Below are 18,705 nucleotides of genomic sequence, written 5' to 3'. Positions count from 1 at the left end.
TACTTTGTTTGTAGATGCCTCATGTTGTGAAGTTTTCTTCTGTCACGTTTCCATTGTTATTGGTCTCATTCTCATGATGACATCGTTACGTTACTGTTATAACATCAGGTCACTAAATATTGCATATTTTGGCTCATTTATAGGGTCTTTGCATCGGAACTTAACACCTTTATTTTAAATCCAGTTGTTGGCATGACACCGACTGTGTTCTTCTCATATATTTTATGATGGTATGAATATAAAATATAATTTTTCAATCAGTTTAATTGAGGTCTGGAGCTTGCATGTCAGTTAATAGTCTGTTGTTATTTGTGCATTATTTTCATTTTGTTTATTTTCTTTTGTTACATCTTCTGACATCGAACTCGGACTTCTCCTGAACTGAATTTTAATGTGCGTATTGTTATGCGTTTACTTTTCTACATTGGCACATTCCAAATTACCATTCTCAACTTTATTTTACGGTTATATAAGTTTTTGTAGTCAAGTCAATATCTCAGATACTATAAACAATAGGTCTAGTATATTTGGTGTATGGAAAAATTGGCAGGTGTCATCTAAACGTGACCTCATTTTCATGGTTTAATGGTTATAGTAAAGTCTCTGACCTTTGGTTTTTTTTCAATTCTATTTGCAATAGGTCAACTATAATTGGTGTATGGAAATATTTTATGATGATTATGCATTCTCGAAGGTTTCATTTAACCTTCACCCCATTTTCACAGTTCATTGCTCTGATTTTAAGAGTTTTTTTGTGATTTGGTCTCTTTTTCTTAAACTACATTATAAAGCAATAGATAAACTATATATCTGTTGTATGGAAGGATTGCAAGCTTCGCATGTCTGCCTGGCATGGTTCATCTAACATTGACATAATTTTCACGCTTCATTGGTCAATGTTAAATTGTCTTGATTATGTTTGTTACTTAGAAACTATAAGCAATAGTTCAACTTTATTTAGTGCATTAAATGATTGTTAGGTGCACATGCATTTCTTGTTTTAGGTAGTATAATTACCTTCATTTCATTTTCTTGGATCATGTTTAGTTTATGTTATAGTTACTAATATATTCAAGCTTTATATTTAGGAATATCAACATGATACCAATAGTTAGCATAGAAGGCGAGACATTTTAGCGTGTGCACTTTCGTTTTGATTTTTTTTTTAAATGGCGTAAAACAACTTGGTGTATGCATATGTTTTTTCAACAAGGTATAAAGCAAACGATAAGAATGACAAATTATTATAGGAGCTGGTATTCATTTTCTAGTATTATGAATTATTTTTTTTAGTTCGCCGCAATATAAATGAAAAGAACACACAGCTTTTTTTTAGCTTTTTTTAAGACATATAAACGTGTTATTCCTAAATATTTCCTGTGTACAATTACCTTAGTCGTCCAGGACCAGGCTAAGGGTCCCTGTTTACAACATAAAACCATCTATCCAGGGGAAATAGAAGTCAATAAAAAAAGTAGTCCACTTTTAACCTTGTATTTAGTGTAAAAAATATATCCAAATAATGTTAGAAGCATCTAACAGTTCTATAGATATAGGAAGATGTGATGTGAGTGCCAACTCTCCATCCAAATAACAATTTAAAATAACTAAACCATTATAGGTCAATGTACGGCCTTCAACACGGAGATTTTTTTTATATTTTAATAGTTAAACATGTATTGAATAACAAAAGAGCAAACGGTGAAATATCTTGCCTTCTTTACAAGTAATTGATATTATTTTGATAGTCCTAAATATTAAAAGCTTTACTACAACTATCACATAAACTTAACATGACCCAAGAAAATGAGGCCAAGCTCATATAAACAAAACAAGAAATACATGTACACCTTACAATCATTCAATACACTAAATATAGTTGACCTATTGCTTATAGTTTCTAAGAAACAGACTTAATCAAGAAAACTAAACATTGACCAATGAATCATGAAATAAGTTCGAGGTCAGATTAACAATGCCAGACAGACATGTACAGCTTACAGTTCTTCCATACAACAAACAAAGATGACATATTGGTTATACTGTTGGAAAAACAGACCAAACAAAAAGTGCTGACTACTGGGCTTGTGGTCCCCTCGGGGAAATAAATCTCAACCAGCAGTGGCATCGGCCCAGTGGTTGTAAATTAACTCATCATAGATACCAGGACTATTTTTTTAATATACGCCAGACGCGCGTTTCGTCTATTAAAGACTTATCATTGACGCTCGAATCCAAAAAAGCTACAGACGGAAACTTCATAATACAAGGCATCTATATACAAAGTATGAAGCATCCAGGTCTACCACCTTCTAAAATATAAAGTTAGCTAAAGCCGCCGCCGCCAGATCACTATTCCTTTGTCGATCTTTCTAAAACAAAAGTCACAGGCTCGACAAAAATGACCAGAACACGGACAACAAAAATATAGAATTATACTGAAAACTCAATCTTTACTAACACCAATCTCATCCAAATATATGCGCCTGTCTCACGTCAGGAGCCTCTGGTCTTTAATAGTCTTGTATATTTTTTAATTTAAGTTTCTTGTGTACAATTTAGAGTTTAGTATGGCGTTCATTATCACAAAACTAGTATATATATATTTGTTTAGGGGCAAGCCGTAGAACGCCTACGGGTGCAGGAATTTCTCTCTACATTGAAGATCTGGTGGCGACCTTCTGTTGCTGCTTGTTCTATGGTCGGGTTGTTGTCTCTTTGAAATATTCCCCATTTTATATATTGGGGAACACATGTGCTTAGAAAGTGAAAGCAGTTAGAGACACATATATGAGTCCAACTTAATTGGTTGTAACTTCAGTTGAAACACCAATACATGCATTTAAACATAATTGTATATGAGTGGAATTTTTTACAAAAATTGTAGCAAATTTGTTTGCTATGATTCATATTTTATATGCATGAACAGTACTATTCTTTTAGATTGTCATGTATGTGATTGATGTTTTTACATCAGGCTGCATGTAATGTAGGTATAAAATTGAAAATGGAAATGGGGAATATGTCAAAGAGACACCAACCCGACCATAGAAAAAACAACAGCAGAAGGTCACCAATAGATCTGTAACATGTAATGTATGTATGTTTGTCATATTATGTGTGTTTTGTTTGTGTGAAATTGATAATAATCGATTTTTAAAAGGTCACTAAGGCTTTGTAACACTATTTACTATGTATCAACAATAAATTAAACTTCGATTCGATTTGAAATAAACTTTTCCTTGTGTTGCTGATTGTTTTGACTGTTTACAATTTCTACTAATATATATTATAGTTTTCAATATAAAATTTGAAAATTCAGAAGTAACAAAAATCATCGTCTAAGGGAAGCAACTATATTAAGTAGTTTTAAAAGGTTTCAGCCATATTGGTATTTTTAAAGATCTTATGTTACTGATCATGTTAACAGTTTCTTCCTGTACCTATCTATTATTTTGACAGTTAAGAAAGTACCACAAGAAACAACATGAAAAACTTAAACCAAACCCCACCAAAACCGGGGGGGGGATGATCTCAGTTGCTAAGGAATGGCAAGCAGATCCTGCTCCCTATGTGGCACCCATCATGTTGCTCGTGTTACTACAAACCCAGTAAATAGTATAATTTGGTAGGTCACATTCATGAAAAAGGAAGGGGATTGTAGTTACGACGTAAGAACCGTATCTGATATCATCTGTGAAGAGGTTATTCCATAATGTTCAACCAACTTGTGGTAAAATTGATGAAGGAATGATTTCAACTTCTCCATTTGAAACTCTTGGCTTAATCGCTTCCTTGTGAACAGCAATCCTCTATCAAAGAAACCATGATAGGAAATACAATTTGGAGATATATACTCCATATGCAGGTGCTGCTGGAATGTTGCTACATTGAAATGGAAAGTTCACAATTGGGAAGATGAACTCATCTTGCTTGCCGTAAAGTTATGTTTTCAACCCACCCTCATTGTCAATTTGTTAAAATTTACACTACAAGTTTCAGAATATTAGGATAGTTAATACATGTGACATATGATGAAGTTATAATCTTTTGATTAGTCCCATTGTGGTCTGGATCGAGCTGGCATGTCAGTATCATCTAGTAGTCTGTTTTATTAATTTATATTGACCACACCTATTCTAACATTGGACTCAGGACTTCTTTTGAACAGCTTATTGATGCGTGTTTGTTTATTCCACATTGGCTAAAGGTATAGAGGAGGGTTGATATCTAGAAAATATGTGTAACCCCTTTCACATTATGTATGTATGTGCCTGTCCCAAGTAAACATCCTGTAATTCAGTGGTTAATGTTTATTGCTATGGATGAATTCCTGAGAAAAATTATAGTGTACGCCAATGAAATTTAAACGTGATGTCTGTTAGGTGGTAAATTTCATTGTATAATTTTAAGAATATTTGGATCATGATGCAAAATAGAGTGTTAAAGTGCAGAAGGGGCAAATTCAGGAACCTTTCCATTCATTAAGGGAAATCATTTGAAAGAGGTGAAAGGTACACCACCTACACTCGAACTTGTTCCATATATAAGTATCATTACATTTGGTTGGGGCAAACTAAAGTCAAGGAAGTGAAACAAATGTGTAGACGTTAGTATGGACAGACAAGGGTTAATCTTGATACCTGTACAATTTGACAGGGGCATTATAATCATTGCAAGGTAAACTACTTTGCATGTTCACATGGCTTTGACCTTATTAAATTTGTATTTACATTGTGTCATAGATCAAATTTACTTGTTAAGTGCATGTTCACTTGTTTTTGTAAATATGTCTTTTGATTTAGTTAAACCATTTCAATTGATATTTTATAGTGTGTCTTTCTATATTGTGATGTTACACTTTTGCTTCAGATAAGGATGAAGGTTGGTACCTATTAAACTGTTTAAACCTGCTGCATTTGTTTGCACCAGTCCTAAGTCTGGAACCTGTTGTTCAGTAGTTGTTAATTGTTTATGTGGTTCATAAGTGTTTCTCATTTCTCATTTTTTATTTTGATTAGCCCATTGGTTTTTCTGGGTTTTTTTATTTTTGTATTCAGTGTGAACCAAGGCTCAATGTTGAAGACCCTACTATGACCTATAATGGTGTACATTTTACTTATTGTGATTTGAATGGAGATTTCTTTCATGGGCACCACTTCTGTCTATATCTAATAGATATGTTCCGGACCATATGAGTATTTGGACCATACGTGTATGGTCATGACCATATGGGTATATATACTCATATGGTCGGGGTAATAAACACTCTGTTACAGTTTACTTTAAATACCTTTAACTCGTCAAATACTATGACCGTCCATTAAAAAGACGCTATTATATAGGTACTTGTCAAAACAATAATAAACACATTTTATACCGATGGTCATTACTGATTTGTTATTACGAGTGAATGGCGACTTAAAAAAATAAATTCCAAAAGTTTCTGAATGAACAGTTACACAAGAAATCTCTGGAAAGTAAAATAGTTTATATATTTGTCTTGAGAATAAGGTGTTTTGCAATCATGTTACGATATTTGAGATCTAGAGCTTCTTGAAAACACCGTAGAAATATGAAAAGGATCGTGCACAACCAAGGTTTGCTAACGCAAATATATATGACACCATATGAAAGTAAATACCACCCCAAGCCTACATGCAAGAATGTAATTAGCGATGAAAACTATAGCATTGATATTTAATTTTTACGAAGTATTTGAATTATAAAAATATTGCATTGTCATGTAACCATCATTTTGTTTAAATAAAGTTTTTCTACTATTAAAACTTTTATAATGTAATTTAAAAAAATACCTATATGGTCCAAATACTTATATGGTCTGGCCCGTTAATAACCAAACGAGTATTAAACTCATATGGTCATACGCGTATGGTCGGACCATAAGAGTATACGCATATGGTCATGACCATACGCGTATGGTCCAAATACTCATTTGGTCCACAACAGATATATAATGGTGATGCCTGCACTAATCAACAAGGGCATAATAATACATGTATATATATGAAGAGGAGACAAGATACTTAATAAAAAATATTTTCAACAACTGTTTTTTTGTTTTTTTTTTAAATCCTCATATGACATGTATGAATATAAGAATGCTTTTAATCACTTTCTTTCAGTTCATAAAGTATCATGCAAATACATATTTTGACTGATTGTGTAGCTTAATTTTACTCGCAAGTTTGAAAGCTTTGTTCACTATTTCTAGTTACTCTGCAAAATGCTTTTGTACATAAGAATATAAGAGATTAAGATCATTTTTAGTATAACTGAATGCTGTTTCACTAACGCTTCTTTTGTATTCCCTGGAATTTTGCTCAAGAATATATTCAGCAAGAATGACCTGATGACCTTGTATTACCAAGCCAAAAAGTGTTTTTTGTCCATCTAAACTTAGGAGCATATTCCGATGAAGTTGCTGCATTTTGCTCTGTCCACTGTTATTTATGCTTGTTACTATGGCAACCAGCACTAATTTATTGCCCTTCCATACAAAAATATCAGACTCTGCTTTAAGTGAAGTTGCTTCTAAATTAAACTCAACACTCTCTTGATTTTTTAACACTGTCAAATATTGGTCTTTTGAATTCATCCCTGGTTGTAAAAGCACTTGATTACGAATACAATCATTACTCCCTGGTGATCGTTTTGATGGTCCTTTCTTCACATACCCCCACCTATCTAGATGAGTATCAAGTCCAGCTGTTGAGTAAGAAAAGGTCACATTGTCTACTCCCATGAACAATAATCTAACAAACGCTTCACCAAAAAGCTTGCCTCTCAAATTATGAAATCCCTGTGCTCTAGCTTCCCAATAAAGATAAACAATAGGAGAGGGACTGACTGGTGGATCTTCTTGCTGTCTACTTGCTGCCTGTAAAAAGTAAAATAACAAAAAATGCTGAAATCCAAGGAAAATTAAAATGGAAAGTCCCTTATAAAATGCCAAAATCATACATGTTCAATGTTTAACAATTTGTCTGCGTGCAGTCATATAAAATGTAACTGCACATGTTCAATGTTTTAATAATGACTGTTTTGATGATTAAAAATGTACTGCCATTTTTGCATCTTTTTAAGGGAAAGAAATGTATTTCAAAACTTTTTCTCAGAAACACAGTTTTTGCAATTATTCTTTAATTCAAGACATTTTAGTAAATACTTATATGTATATTGGTGATTGGAACAGACTAATTTTAGTAAGTTAATTGATTGCTAAAACATCATAGAGATAAAGTTGTTATTCAAATTTTCATTAACTTGAATGAAAGTACCAATATGGATGAATACATGTCTCTGTACAAATGCTGTACCAAACTTGAGCAGAAGCTTGTTTATGATCAAAAGAAAAATCTAGGAGGAAATTTTGTAAAAATGTATTACCGTTGTGACATCGCAAAATTTTACTTGTAATATGCTGAGTAACATAATGTGTGAAGCTAACTGTCCTTTCAGAAAATCCTAATTTCAGCCTCAGATTTTGATAGGTTAAGTGTCACTCAAACTTGTTTGCTGGGTAGCGTCTTGCTGTTTAATATTGGTTTTTTTTATCATTTCACTAAGGTGTTGTTTGTCTTTTATCTATTATTTCTTCGTTTGTTCCTCTTTTACCCTCATTGTTAGTGGGATGGGTTGTTGGTTTTGAGGACCACTCCTTTTAATATATTTTGTTCATGTGATGTTGTCTTGTGAGACTGATATATGTACTTGTTTTTTTTAATTTGTGAGACTTAATTGCTACCACATAAACATACTTACAGATAGAACATCTGGTGACGAAGTTCCTGCACATTCATCTAAATCTGCTGCCTTAACTGCCATTGACAAATGATGAATTTCTGACTGAACCTGTTCATCCTTAATAAGATCCAAGTCACAATTCTGCAAGGAGAGGTTCATTCTATGATTATAAATACACATCATAATGCATTAAACTGCTGATTCAAACTGGAGGCACACATTTAATTTGGTACTAAAATTGTTTATTTTTCTCTAAGTTAAAATACCCTTAAACAAATTGGTGAAGAACAGGCTGCACTAAAGTGGCACACAAGGGAAGCAACTCAGATGAGATAGAAAATACAGCACCACACTCAAATAATGTGAACAGAGATGAGTGGAAACATCCAGTACATGTACTTGTCTTAAAGGTCTAAGAATATTGAACTCTAATTGATTTACACAATATGATTTTAGCAACTAGCAGTAAAAGAAGGTTTGGGAAAATACAACAGAAATTTGTTAATGAATAGAGCGAGACACAGGTGGAAAGAAATACATCAATGTAGGCTACATTGTTATTGGATGATCAATTTTCAATACAAAATGCCTATAAAAGGGCAAACATATATGAGGTAAAAAATAATTCCACCATGACAAACCTCTGCTAAAAATCTAATCCTGCCAAAAAGTGAGGAATCTGAATAGTTGTAATAAGTAGATTTAGTATGATCAGAGCTCAAATGATGTTGTTATAAGCAATTATACTGCAAGGTTCCTGAGATAAAGTTATATACCCTATAGCTATAGCTATATATAGTCACCTCAAGCAATTAAGAAATAATTTCTTTGTGTCATGCTCTATGCTCATTTTAACATGGGTAGGCATTATATTTGTCCATATTTTACACTGAGCGTTAGCGAGGTGTAAAATGTGGTCAAATATAATGCCTACCCATGTTAAAATGAGCATAGAGCATGACACGAAGGAATTATTTCGATTCTAATAGGACAAATACAGTATTTTTATAGGTCGAAGCGTACGAAAATACCATAAAAATGTTTGGCTTTTCCCGTGGTCACCCTGAGGAGTTTGTGCATTACATTTCATTTTTGATAAGTATAAAAACTACGAGCAGGGTAAATATATGTTGTTTTATAAAAATATATAATAAAAGTATGTGCTAGCTGCTTAAATGTATACATTTTAAAGGATAACGATGGAAATAACATTTAATATACACAGTAAGTTCGTGCGCATGTGTCAAACATATTTTTTATGCTCATTAGAACACGGCTTTGTTTACAAAGCGTAATAAGGACGTCATATTAGAATCACTGTTAGAATTATACATACCTGTTTATACCATTCTCTGTCTTTCAAATTAATTGGACTAAAATATATCCAACTATCAAACATATCCCCTGAGTAATATAACTTTCCCTTGTCTTGTAATGTTCTAAAAATACATTCCTCTGGTTCCCTTTTCATAAAACCTGAAAATAGAATTAACACATTTAGATATGTAATGTACCTGAACAATTTTTTTTTTGAGGGATTCATTTTTCATGATTTGCATAATGTGAGTATAAATCTGAGCAAATATAAAAAATATGGGTCTTCCATTAAGAAACAAGATTAAGCAGACTAACAAATTGCTAAAATAAATCAATGAGAGGTCAACTAGACAGGGATAAAACAAAAATAAGGGATTTATTGTATATCAATGTCCTATCCATATTTATGCACATCATTTGAACTTTTCAAAATTAATATTGTTAAGTACAATCTCACACCAGTTTACCCCATATCTCCTTTTATAAGTTGATATTATTGTTTACTGAAACAGATACATTGAATCAAAAATTCCAAAATATAAAATTTACAAAGTTAAAACTTTAATACGCCTAATTGATCACGATATAAACTCTATAAGAGTAGACAAAACTGTCCTAAATCATATACAATATAGTCCCAACAAATTACATATTCCTTTTACCTTCTGTATAATCTTGCCAGTAAATCAACATTGTTCTTTTTGTTGGGAGATTTAATCTTCTACAGCTGGTAAAACTTCTGTAAGCTTTCTCCCATCCTCTGACCTGAAAACAAAAGAAAATGTACATAACAGGCTATTATTTGAACTTGTAATTATTTCTAATTATGGAATTTGCATAATTTCTCGTGTTTAAATTTTTTAATAAATTCCATGTTTAATTATTGGTGTTATAATCTTTTGAGTGGTTAATAACACTTTCAATACAATGTATTTTGGATGGATAGTGTTGTGCGCCGCACAGTACATTCTATTGAAAACAAACTATTTCTTTGTAATAGAAAGTGTTGTGCGCAGCACAGAACATTTCAGTACAGAATAAACATGGAATTTATTAAAAAAAAAATCAATAACAAGAAATCAAGCAAATTCCATAATTAAAAATAATTCCAAGTTTAAATAATAGCCTGTTACATGTACTTGTGATACAATGGTCATTAAAGATGCTTTACAAGATGTCATTGTGATACATGTAAAAAAGAAGATGTGGTATGATTGCCAATGAGACAACTATCCACCCAAGACCAAAATGAAAAATACATTAACAACTATAGGTCACTGTACAGCCTGCAATAATGCTAATACATGTACTGCATATTCAGCAATAAAAGGCCCCATTATGACAATGTAAAACAATTCAATCAAGAAAACTAATAGCCTTATTTGTATAAAAAATATGAACAAAAAACAAATATGTAACACATGAAAAACGCCAACCACTGAATTACAGGCTCCTGGCTTAGGACAGGCAAATACATAAATAATGTGGCAGGGTTACCGTTAAACATGTATAGTTGCTTATCTTCTACAATATTCAGTGAATGACCCTATGTCAACTGAGGGCCAAGCAGCATTCATAGGGGTTTGAGTATAAGTAAGTAAGTAAAACTGCATTTTGATTTGGCATTTTGACAAACGTAATGCAACATAACTTGCCATAAGCAAAAACATTAACCGAATTAGAAAGTGTATATAAAAGTAGGCAAGAATGAATAAGGAATCTCAGTAATTTGAATTAATACAAACCAGTTGATTTGCAAGGCATAGCTTTATACGACCGCAGAGGTTCAACCCTGAACAGTTGGACACAACATTCAAGCTGGATTCATCATTCAGCTCTAAAATTATTTGGATTGTGATTAAATAGTTGACACAGCATAGCCTAGGTTTCTGACACAGGAGGAAGATTTTAAATGCTATTCAGCTTCAAATGCACATATTGCTTACTGTCTCCGGTGATTGCAATTCTTCATCTGAATCTGTATTCATATATTTTCTTTTTTTCATGGAGCCTGACATTTTTATTTTTATAAATTTACAAGGGGTGAAACTGGAAGGGGAGAGCAACGTTCTGAACTCTTTCCTGGTTCTCTTTTTACAATCCTCCATTATATTGGGAGCACCTTCGTGATCACATAGCCTGGCACCCTCATCCAATCTTTAAACTACTTCATCGATCGGGCAGTGAGCCATAATGCCAGGCTACATGATCACAATTCAATTATCGTTTGACGAACAACTACATATAGTCCTAGTCCAGCCCTGGCCTCAGTGACTTATTTTCATTTTTTCATTTTTTTGTTGTCACTGAGTCCAGCTCGCCCTCCATTGCCTTCAATGGTGCAAGCTTCCGGGTAGATTACCCGGGGACGATAGAGACAATCAGAGCGCTCAAGTACGAAAAATGTATCACAAATGGTAAAACTTGATAAAATAAACAATTTGCATACCTGAAATGCTTGTACACTAAATGGAAACTCATCTTAACAGAAGGAAATCCCTTGCAGTCGGAGCTGTGGAGATCTTGTTTACACATATATGATATGGCATTACAGTGCAAATTTCATTGTGATGTTAAAAGTACATAGATTTGTAGTTATGTTTAATTCTGATACTGTATTTTATTTTTTAACTGAATTTGGAAGCATTCCATCTACTTTTGGTCCTGTGTTCGAGAAACTTGACTCAATTTGAGTGTTATATAAATATATGCACTTTGACTCAATTTGAGTGTTATATAAATATATGCACTTTAAACGAAGACGGTAGACTAGTCAGGCCTGAGACTACTATTTATCGGTCGTCCCTCTGTCTATATCACTCTGTTCAGCTCTTAATATTATTCCGTATCATGTCTTTGTGACGTCAAATACGTTGACCCGGCCTTAATAACTTTGACCCGGACTTATCAGCGACGTCATAATGTTTGAACCGACGTTAATAACTTTGACCTGAACTTATCAAGTCATCTTTTGTGTGCTGGCGAAACAAAGCAAACACTTCCGAAACACGCAAATATAGCCCGATAAATCGATTATCAGATTATTTGCATATTGATATTGTAAAATATCAGCTGCTTGGCATTATATGAAGGCTTTTTGATCTCGTTCGCTACGCTCACTCGACAAAAAGCTTCATATCATGTCTCGCAGCTGATATTTTACGATATCAACATGCAGATAACCTGATAATCGGTACATAGTAGTCTCAGGTCAGGCCAATAAGTTTTTTACAACATTAAAGTGAAATTTATTTAATGGCAAAAACATATCGAAGATACAATACGGATGCAAAGTGTTGTGCTTATAGAGTTATAATGACCGAACGTCATAAAACGAATTATGACGTTGCAAGATTGTTGTTGCACAGGCTATATTTATAGTCTGCACGACGGTGTTCATTTTTCAGCAGTCATGAGTTTTCAAATCGCGTATTGTGGAAGCGAATGTTTCGAAAACAATGAGCAGAAAGAACACGATGAAAATAAGGACAACAAGATTAAGACAAGATTACAAAACAATACAGATAACGCAAAAAATGGTGAAGGCGACTTTTCAACTGAGGTAACATCAAAATGGCTAAGCTTTTCAATCAAGCTTCATGATTTTTGTACTAACTACAACCGTTATAGTGAAGATTTTACGAATGATGGAGTTGAGAACAAAATTAAGCGTATAAGAAATTGCGCTTTTGTTGAAAAACAAGTTGCAAATAAAAATAAATCTTCCATATCACCAATCGATTCTGGTAACACACGAACGGACTCAAAGAAGATGGAAACGGACACTGTCGCCTTGAATGAAGGACTAACAGAAACCAAGGATGTATTTGTCAAACCTCCTGTGAAAATGTCTGGATTCCTCTCGTCTGTAGGTGAGCCGTGGACAGCAGACGACAATATTGTCAATGAGGAAAATGTTACCACAGTGGAGCAGGTTCAACCAGAAGGGTGCTTTTGTTGGCCTCTTGTTCATCTGGTAAATATGTATGAAAAATGGCATCCCAATCCATTTTTTTTTATACTGTTAATGGTATTTTAAAGTGGTTAAACAGAAACATATTGACTATTGTGAACAGTTTCAAAGGAAATAGTTTAAAATATATATAACAAAGGAAAAACACACGGATTACAAAAATTTAATTATTAATAACAGATACAGAAGATTCCACTTTTTGAGCCTGTGATTTATTTGTTATAATGACTATTTAGCTATTATGTCAGCTTTCCGTATATTTTGTTGTGAATGATCATAAGAAATCTTGCTTGTAAAAATTAATTGACTATTACCGCAACACATACATGTATGAGAACTTTAGATGCTCAGTGGTATCGTCCACTCAAACATTGGAGCAAGTTTTACTTATATATATACATGTATACATATAGTATAAAAACCCTTTGCATTGCTAAATTTTTCTTTCCTCGCTAAATTGATATTGTAAATATCGTAAAATTGAAGAATAGTGTTCGTTTAAGAGCAAACTATATGTATTCACATCTCTCAAAACCCTTCATATTTGCAAAGCTGATAATCTTCTTTTTTTTTGCGACTTTAAATTGAAGTCTTGCATGTTGTATTGTAGGTTTACAGAATACGATACCGATTGTTTGACAAGAAAAGGGACAAGGAATTTAAAAAAAGACAAAAATCTAAGGATTAAAAATATAGAGAAATACTACGGTATGTTTTTTTTCCAAAATTAATTATGTATAAAATTGAGAATGAAAATGGGGAATGTATCAAAGAGACAACAACCCGACCATAGAAAAAACAACAGCAGAAGGTCACCAACAGGTCTTCAATGTAACAAGAAAATCCCGCACCCGGAGGCGTCTTTTAGCTGTCCCCTAAAAAAAAATATATACTAGTTCAGTGATAATAAACGCCATACTAATTTCCAAATTGTTCACAAGAAACTAAAATTAAAATAATACAAGACTAACAAAGACCAGAGGCTCCGGACTTGGAACAGGCGCAAAAATATACTACTTGCCACTGGACATTTACGATACAGAATGAGCCAATACACTAATTAATTTTATTTTTAATTATATATAAACCAAATACATTTTTAGCCCTCTAATTGGCAATAAAAAATTATATGAGTAATATGTAAATTATGGTAGAATAAACGATACTTCTTCAGAGATACTTCTAAGTATAATTATTTTGAAAGTATTAGCCTATATATAAGTTTTAATTCATTGCCATTTTATTCCAGATATTAAAAGCAGACGACAGAAGAATCGACTTGCCTGAAATTTTTATTAATAAAAGATAAAATAAAAAAACCCACCAAAGTTCACCTTATTTAGAAATCATGGCTCCAGACGTGCACGACATGGACTATTTGACATAAGCGCTGTTTCGGTGTAATTCAGTTTGTCTAACAAGCATTCGTTAAATTATTCTTGCTTTTTCCAAATGATTTTCTAAAAGGTGGTACCACTGACTCAAAAAAGGGGAAGGTTGGGATCCCGCTAACACGTTTAACCCAGCCAAATTCTGTATGTATGTGTCTGTCCCAAGTCAAGAAGCTGTAATAATTCAGAGGTTGTCGTTTGTTGATGTGCTACATATTTGTTTTTTCATTCATTTTTTGGTACATGAATAAGGCCGTTAGTTTTCTCCTTTGAATTGTTTTACATTTTTTATTTCGGGGCCTTTTATAGCTGATTATGCAGTATGGGCTTTGTTCATTGTTAAAAGCAGTACAGTGACCTATAGTTTTTAAATAATGTAAATTATACAAAATCTTCATTCAGTTTTTACAGAAGAAAATGAGTTATCTCCCATTGTATGTGAACCAACTTTTATAAAAGACTGATGATCTAAAATACGGATAACAGAAATCACTGAGGAACATATATACTAGTATTGTCGGTACTAGATACACTGTTCACGGCAGAAATGAATCATGTACGTATATACTAGTATTGGCAGTACTAATACACTGTATCAGGCATAAATGAATCATGTACGTATATACTAGTATTGACGGCACTAGATACACTGTATCAGGCATAAATGAATCATGTACGTATATACTAGTATTGACGGCACTAGATACACTGTTCCAGGCAGAAATGAATCATGTACGTATATACTAGTATTGGCGGTACTAATACACTGTTCCAGGCATAAATGAATCATGTACGTATATACTAATATTGACGATACTAATACACTGTATCAGGCATAAATGAATCATGTACGTATATACTAGTATTGACGGCACTAGATACACTGTATCAGGCATAAATGAATCATGTACGTATATACTAGTATTGACATGCAGTACTAGATACACTGTTCCATGCAGAAATGAATCATGTACGTATATACTAATATTGACGATACTAGATACACTGTATCAGGCATAAATGAATCATGTACGTATATACTAGTATTGACATGCAGTACTAGATACACTGTATCAGGCATAAATGAATCATGTAGTATATACTAGTTTTGACGATACTAGATACACTGTTCCATGCAGAAATGAATCATGTACGTATATACTAATATTGGCGGTACTAATACACTGTATCAGGCATAAATGAATCATGTACGTATATACTAGTATTGACGGCACTAGATACACTGTATCAGGCATAAATGAATCATGTACGTATATACTAGTATTGACGGCACTAGATACACTGTATCAGGCATAAATGAATCATGTACGTATATACTAGTATTGACGGCACTAGATACACTGTATCAGGCATAAATGAATCATGTACGTATATACTAGTATTGACGGCACTAGATACACTGTATCAGGCATAAATGAATCATGTACGTATATACTAGTATTGACGGTACTAGATACATTGTATCAGGCTGAAATGAATCATGTACGTATATACTAGTATTGACGGCACTAGATACACTGTTTCATGTATAAATGAATCATGTAAGTATATACTAGTATTGACAGTACTAGATACACTGTTCACGGCAGAAATGAATCATGTACGTATATACTAGTATTGACGGCACTAGATACACTGTATCAGGCATAAATGAATCATGTACGTATATACTAGTATTGACGGCACTAGATACACTGTTCCAGGCAGAAATGAATCATGTACGTATATACTAATATTGACGGTACTAGATACACTGTTCCTGGCAGAAATGAATCATGTACGTATATACTAGTATTGACGGTACCAGATACACTGTTCCTGGCAGAAATGAATCATGTACGTATATACTAGTATTGACGGTACTAGATACACTGGTCACGGCAGAAATGAATCATGTACGTATATACTAATATTGACGGTACTAGATACACTGTTCCTGGCAGAAATGAATCATGTACGTATATACTAGTATTGACGGCACTAGATACACTGTATCAGGCATAAATGAATCATGTACGTATATACTAGTATTGACGATAGTCGATACACTGTTCACTGCAGAAATGAACCATGAACGAAAACTTTTAATAAAAAATAACAAATAATTTGATCTTATTATTTTCATGAAAATTTGACAAAATAAGTAAATCAAATTTTACTTCCAGTCCCTTCATGACTAGCTTCATCAATGTTTTACGGAGTTACCCACGTCTTCTATCGAGAGAAGAACAAACAATTTGCGAAAGCAAATTTACAGATCTTACATTGTTTGTTTGATGTTTAGACGAGTTGTATACATATATATATATAGAGAGAGATATGTCCCATGTGCTCGTGAGCCCGTATGACAGCGAAAACTTCAAGACATGTGTGTACGAGAAATGATTGAAACTGGCAACAATAAATAACTTAATCACACGTACTTACATATTTTATTTCTCAAATTATCTATACAATTTGTGTCAAACGCAATTTATATATATGTAAGACAATGACATTATGATAACAACGAGGTCATAATAAAGTTTGGTCGACATTGTTTAGGTTGAAACAACCGAATTCTGACGGAGTCAAGTGTCACGGAATATGAATCAAATATATCGGAAATAGGAGAAGAATTGAACAATGCATGTCTGTCATATTTGTTGTTCGTAAATTTGTTTTGTTTTGTATTGAAACTTACAATCGAACTGGGGAATATGTCGAAGAGACAACATGACAACAGCCGAAAGCCATCAATGGGTCTTCATCGCAGCTTGAAAATCCCGCACTTGGAGGCAGGCCTCATCTGAATCTAAATAAAAATATAGGTCATTATAATTAGTTTTCTCGTTTCCATTGTTATAAACTTCTGGTCTTTTGTATACATGTACCTGATTATACTGTATGGGGTTTCCTCTTTGTCGAAGGCCGTAAGGTGTCCTTTAATTGCTTACTTTCGATAAATCTAAACTCTGGTGGATAGTTGTCTCATTTGCAATCATATACCACAACTCCTTATTTACATATACATATCTTGGTTTCCAATCGTGTCAATCCTTAGTGTTATATGGTTTCTCCTGGTCATAGTGTCATCTGTTATTCTACGCTCTATGGTTTATGGGTTCCTCCGTTCTAACCCGATTATTTTATTAGTATTTATTCAAAATAAGATTTTAATACCTCAGCATTACATATTTATAAATTTCGTTTCTCTTACGAGATTTGGCATTTAAGAATATCTGAAAAGTGGTTGCTAGCTTGAGCATGATGTATAAGAGCTATACATAGACATATTCGGCTCATATTATAAAACCTTTCTGAAACGAAGAACTGTGTCACTTGATAGGAACTAGATAAACTAAGGTTATCGTTGTCTTATAATAAATACACTTGTCATAATGATACGGAAAATGAAACACGGTTTGTACAGATATTATCAATTAATGTAGTATCTTATCGTATAGACCAGCTGAAAGTTGAAAAACAATGACATACTAAAGCTTGAAACTAGGCAATAGTTACAATCACAAGTTCAATAGATTTGACATAAGATATCATTTGTAGTAAAATCAGTTTTTTGCGCATTTTTGTAAAAAAAAAATACAAATGCCATATACCCAATTAAATTATTTGGTTCAAACTGCGTGTTTAGAACTTTCCCTTTTTGCGACATGAAATGGTTGTTTCGGGCTGCACATGGCGATCACGTAAATATTTATTTGGTCGATGGCATATTTAAGCTTTGATACGATTGCATTATATATCACAATATATATTATCTTACCTCCTATACATTTCTAGGAATATGATTGGTTAAAAGCGACCTCGTGGATACCGTGTATATTCAATATTAGGTTAGCTTCGCTCTCACCCCATATAGAATTTACAGACCCTGTATATATCATATTAGGTCACTTACGTAACTAATAGTATTACCCAAAAAGATTATCAACTTCACTGGCACCGGAATATGTTAGATCATTGAAAATTGTTTTATTTCAGTTGTTTTAATAGCAAATAAACTCATTATAGATACCAGGATTAAAATTGTCTACACTCCGACGCGCGTTTCGTCTACAAAGACTCGTCAGTGACGTAAGAAGACCAAATGAAGTTCGGAGTTGAAGAGCATTGAGGACCTTAAACAGTTGTTATGTGTGTACAGTGATGGGTACCTATGACACTTCATATTATTAATGTGTACTTATATTTTGGCAGTGCACAAGGTCATACTCTTCAGTTAATGACGTCTTT

The 18,705-nt window shown here is 33.2% G+C and overlaps 2 protein-coding genes across 3 annotated transcripts; one reads left to right on the top strand and one right to left on the bottom strand.

The window, feature by feature from the left end:
- Positions 1 to 6,058: 6,058 nt before the first annotated feature.
- Positions 6,059 to 11,768, bottom strand: LOC134692792 (uncharacterized). 2 transcript variants are annotated; one of them, XM_063553332.1, is made up of 5 exons: positions 11,534 to 11,768; positions 9,747 to 9,849; positions 9,104 to 9,243; positions 7,786 to 7,908; positions 6,059 to 6,901 (listed from the first exon to the last, which is right to left on the bottom strand). In XM_063553332.1, the coding sequence occupies exons 2-5, from the start codon at positions 9,775 to 9,777 to the stop codon at positions 6,236 to 6,238; spliced, it is 960 nt and encodes a 319-aa protein (XP_063409402.1). In that variant the 5' UTR covers positions 9,778 to 9,849; positions 11,534 to 11,768; the 3' UTR covers positions 6,059 to 6,235. The 2 variants fall into 2 exon arrangements, with proteins under 2 accessions (XP_063409402.1, XP_063409401.1); XM_063553331.1 differs by lacking the exon at positions 11,534 to 11,768 and adding an exon at positions 11,031 to 11,207.
- Positions 11,769 to 12,403: 635 nt separating this feature from the next.
- LOC134693696 (uncharacterized) lies at positions 12,404 to 14,515 on the top strand. Its single transcript, XM_063554590.1, has 3 exons — positions 12,404 to 13,060; positions 13,668 to 13,765; positions 14,307 to 14,515. Exons 1-2 carry the CDS (start codon positions 12,425 to 12,427, stop codon positions 13,743 to 13,745), a joined length of 714 nt encoding a protein of 237 aa, XP_063410660.1. The 5' UTR covers positions 12,404 to 12,424; the 3' UTR covers positions 13,746 to 13,765; positions 14,307 to 14,515.
- The last annotated feature ends 4,190 nt before the right edge of the window (positions 14,516 to 18,705 follow it).

The sequence above is a fragment of the Mytilus trossulus genome, chromosome 12 (assembly GCF_036588685.1).
Source record: "Mytilus trossulus isolate FHL-02 chromosome 12, PNRI_Mtr1.1.1.hap1, whole genome shotgun sequence".
In the NCBI taxonomy this organism is placed as follows: domain Eukaryota; kingdom Metazoa; phylum Mollusca; class Bivalvia; order Mytilida; family Mytilidae; genus Mytilus; species Mytilus trossulus.
Note: the sequence above shows the minus strand (reverse complement) of the source record. Positions and strands in the feature narration are given on the sequence as shown.

What these genes read in the sequence shown, in the direction of transcription:
- LOC134692792 (XM_063553331.1), bottom strand. Translation starts at nt 11,192, where the DNA reads ATGGAGGATTGTAAAAAGAGAACCAGGAAAGAGTTCAGAACGTTGCTC. An exon ending in ACAGAGAATGGTATAAACAG is followed by an intron (nt 7,909 to 9,103) that starts GTATGTATAATT and finishes CTCTCCTTGCAG; the next exon opens with AATTGTGACTTGGATCTTAT. An exon ending in CGTCACCAGATGTTCTATCT is followed by an intron (nt 6,902 to 7,785) that starts GTAAGTATGTTT and finishes TACTTTTTACAG; the next exon opens with GCAGCAAGTAGACAGCAAGA.
- LOC134693696 (XM_063554590.1), top strand. Translation starts at nt 12,425, where the DNA reads ATGACGTTGCAAGATTGTTGTTGCACAGGCTATATTTATAGTCTGCAC. An exon ending in GTTGGCCTCTTGTTCATCTG is followed by an intron (nt 13,061 to 13,667) that starts GTAAATATGTAT and finishes GTTGTATTGTAG; the next exon opens with GTTTACAGAATACGATACCG.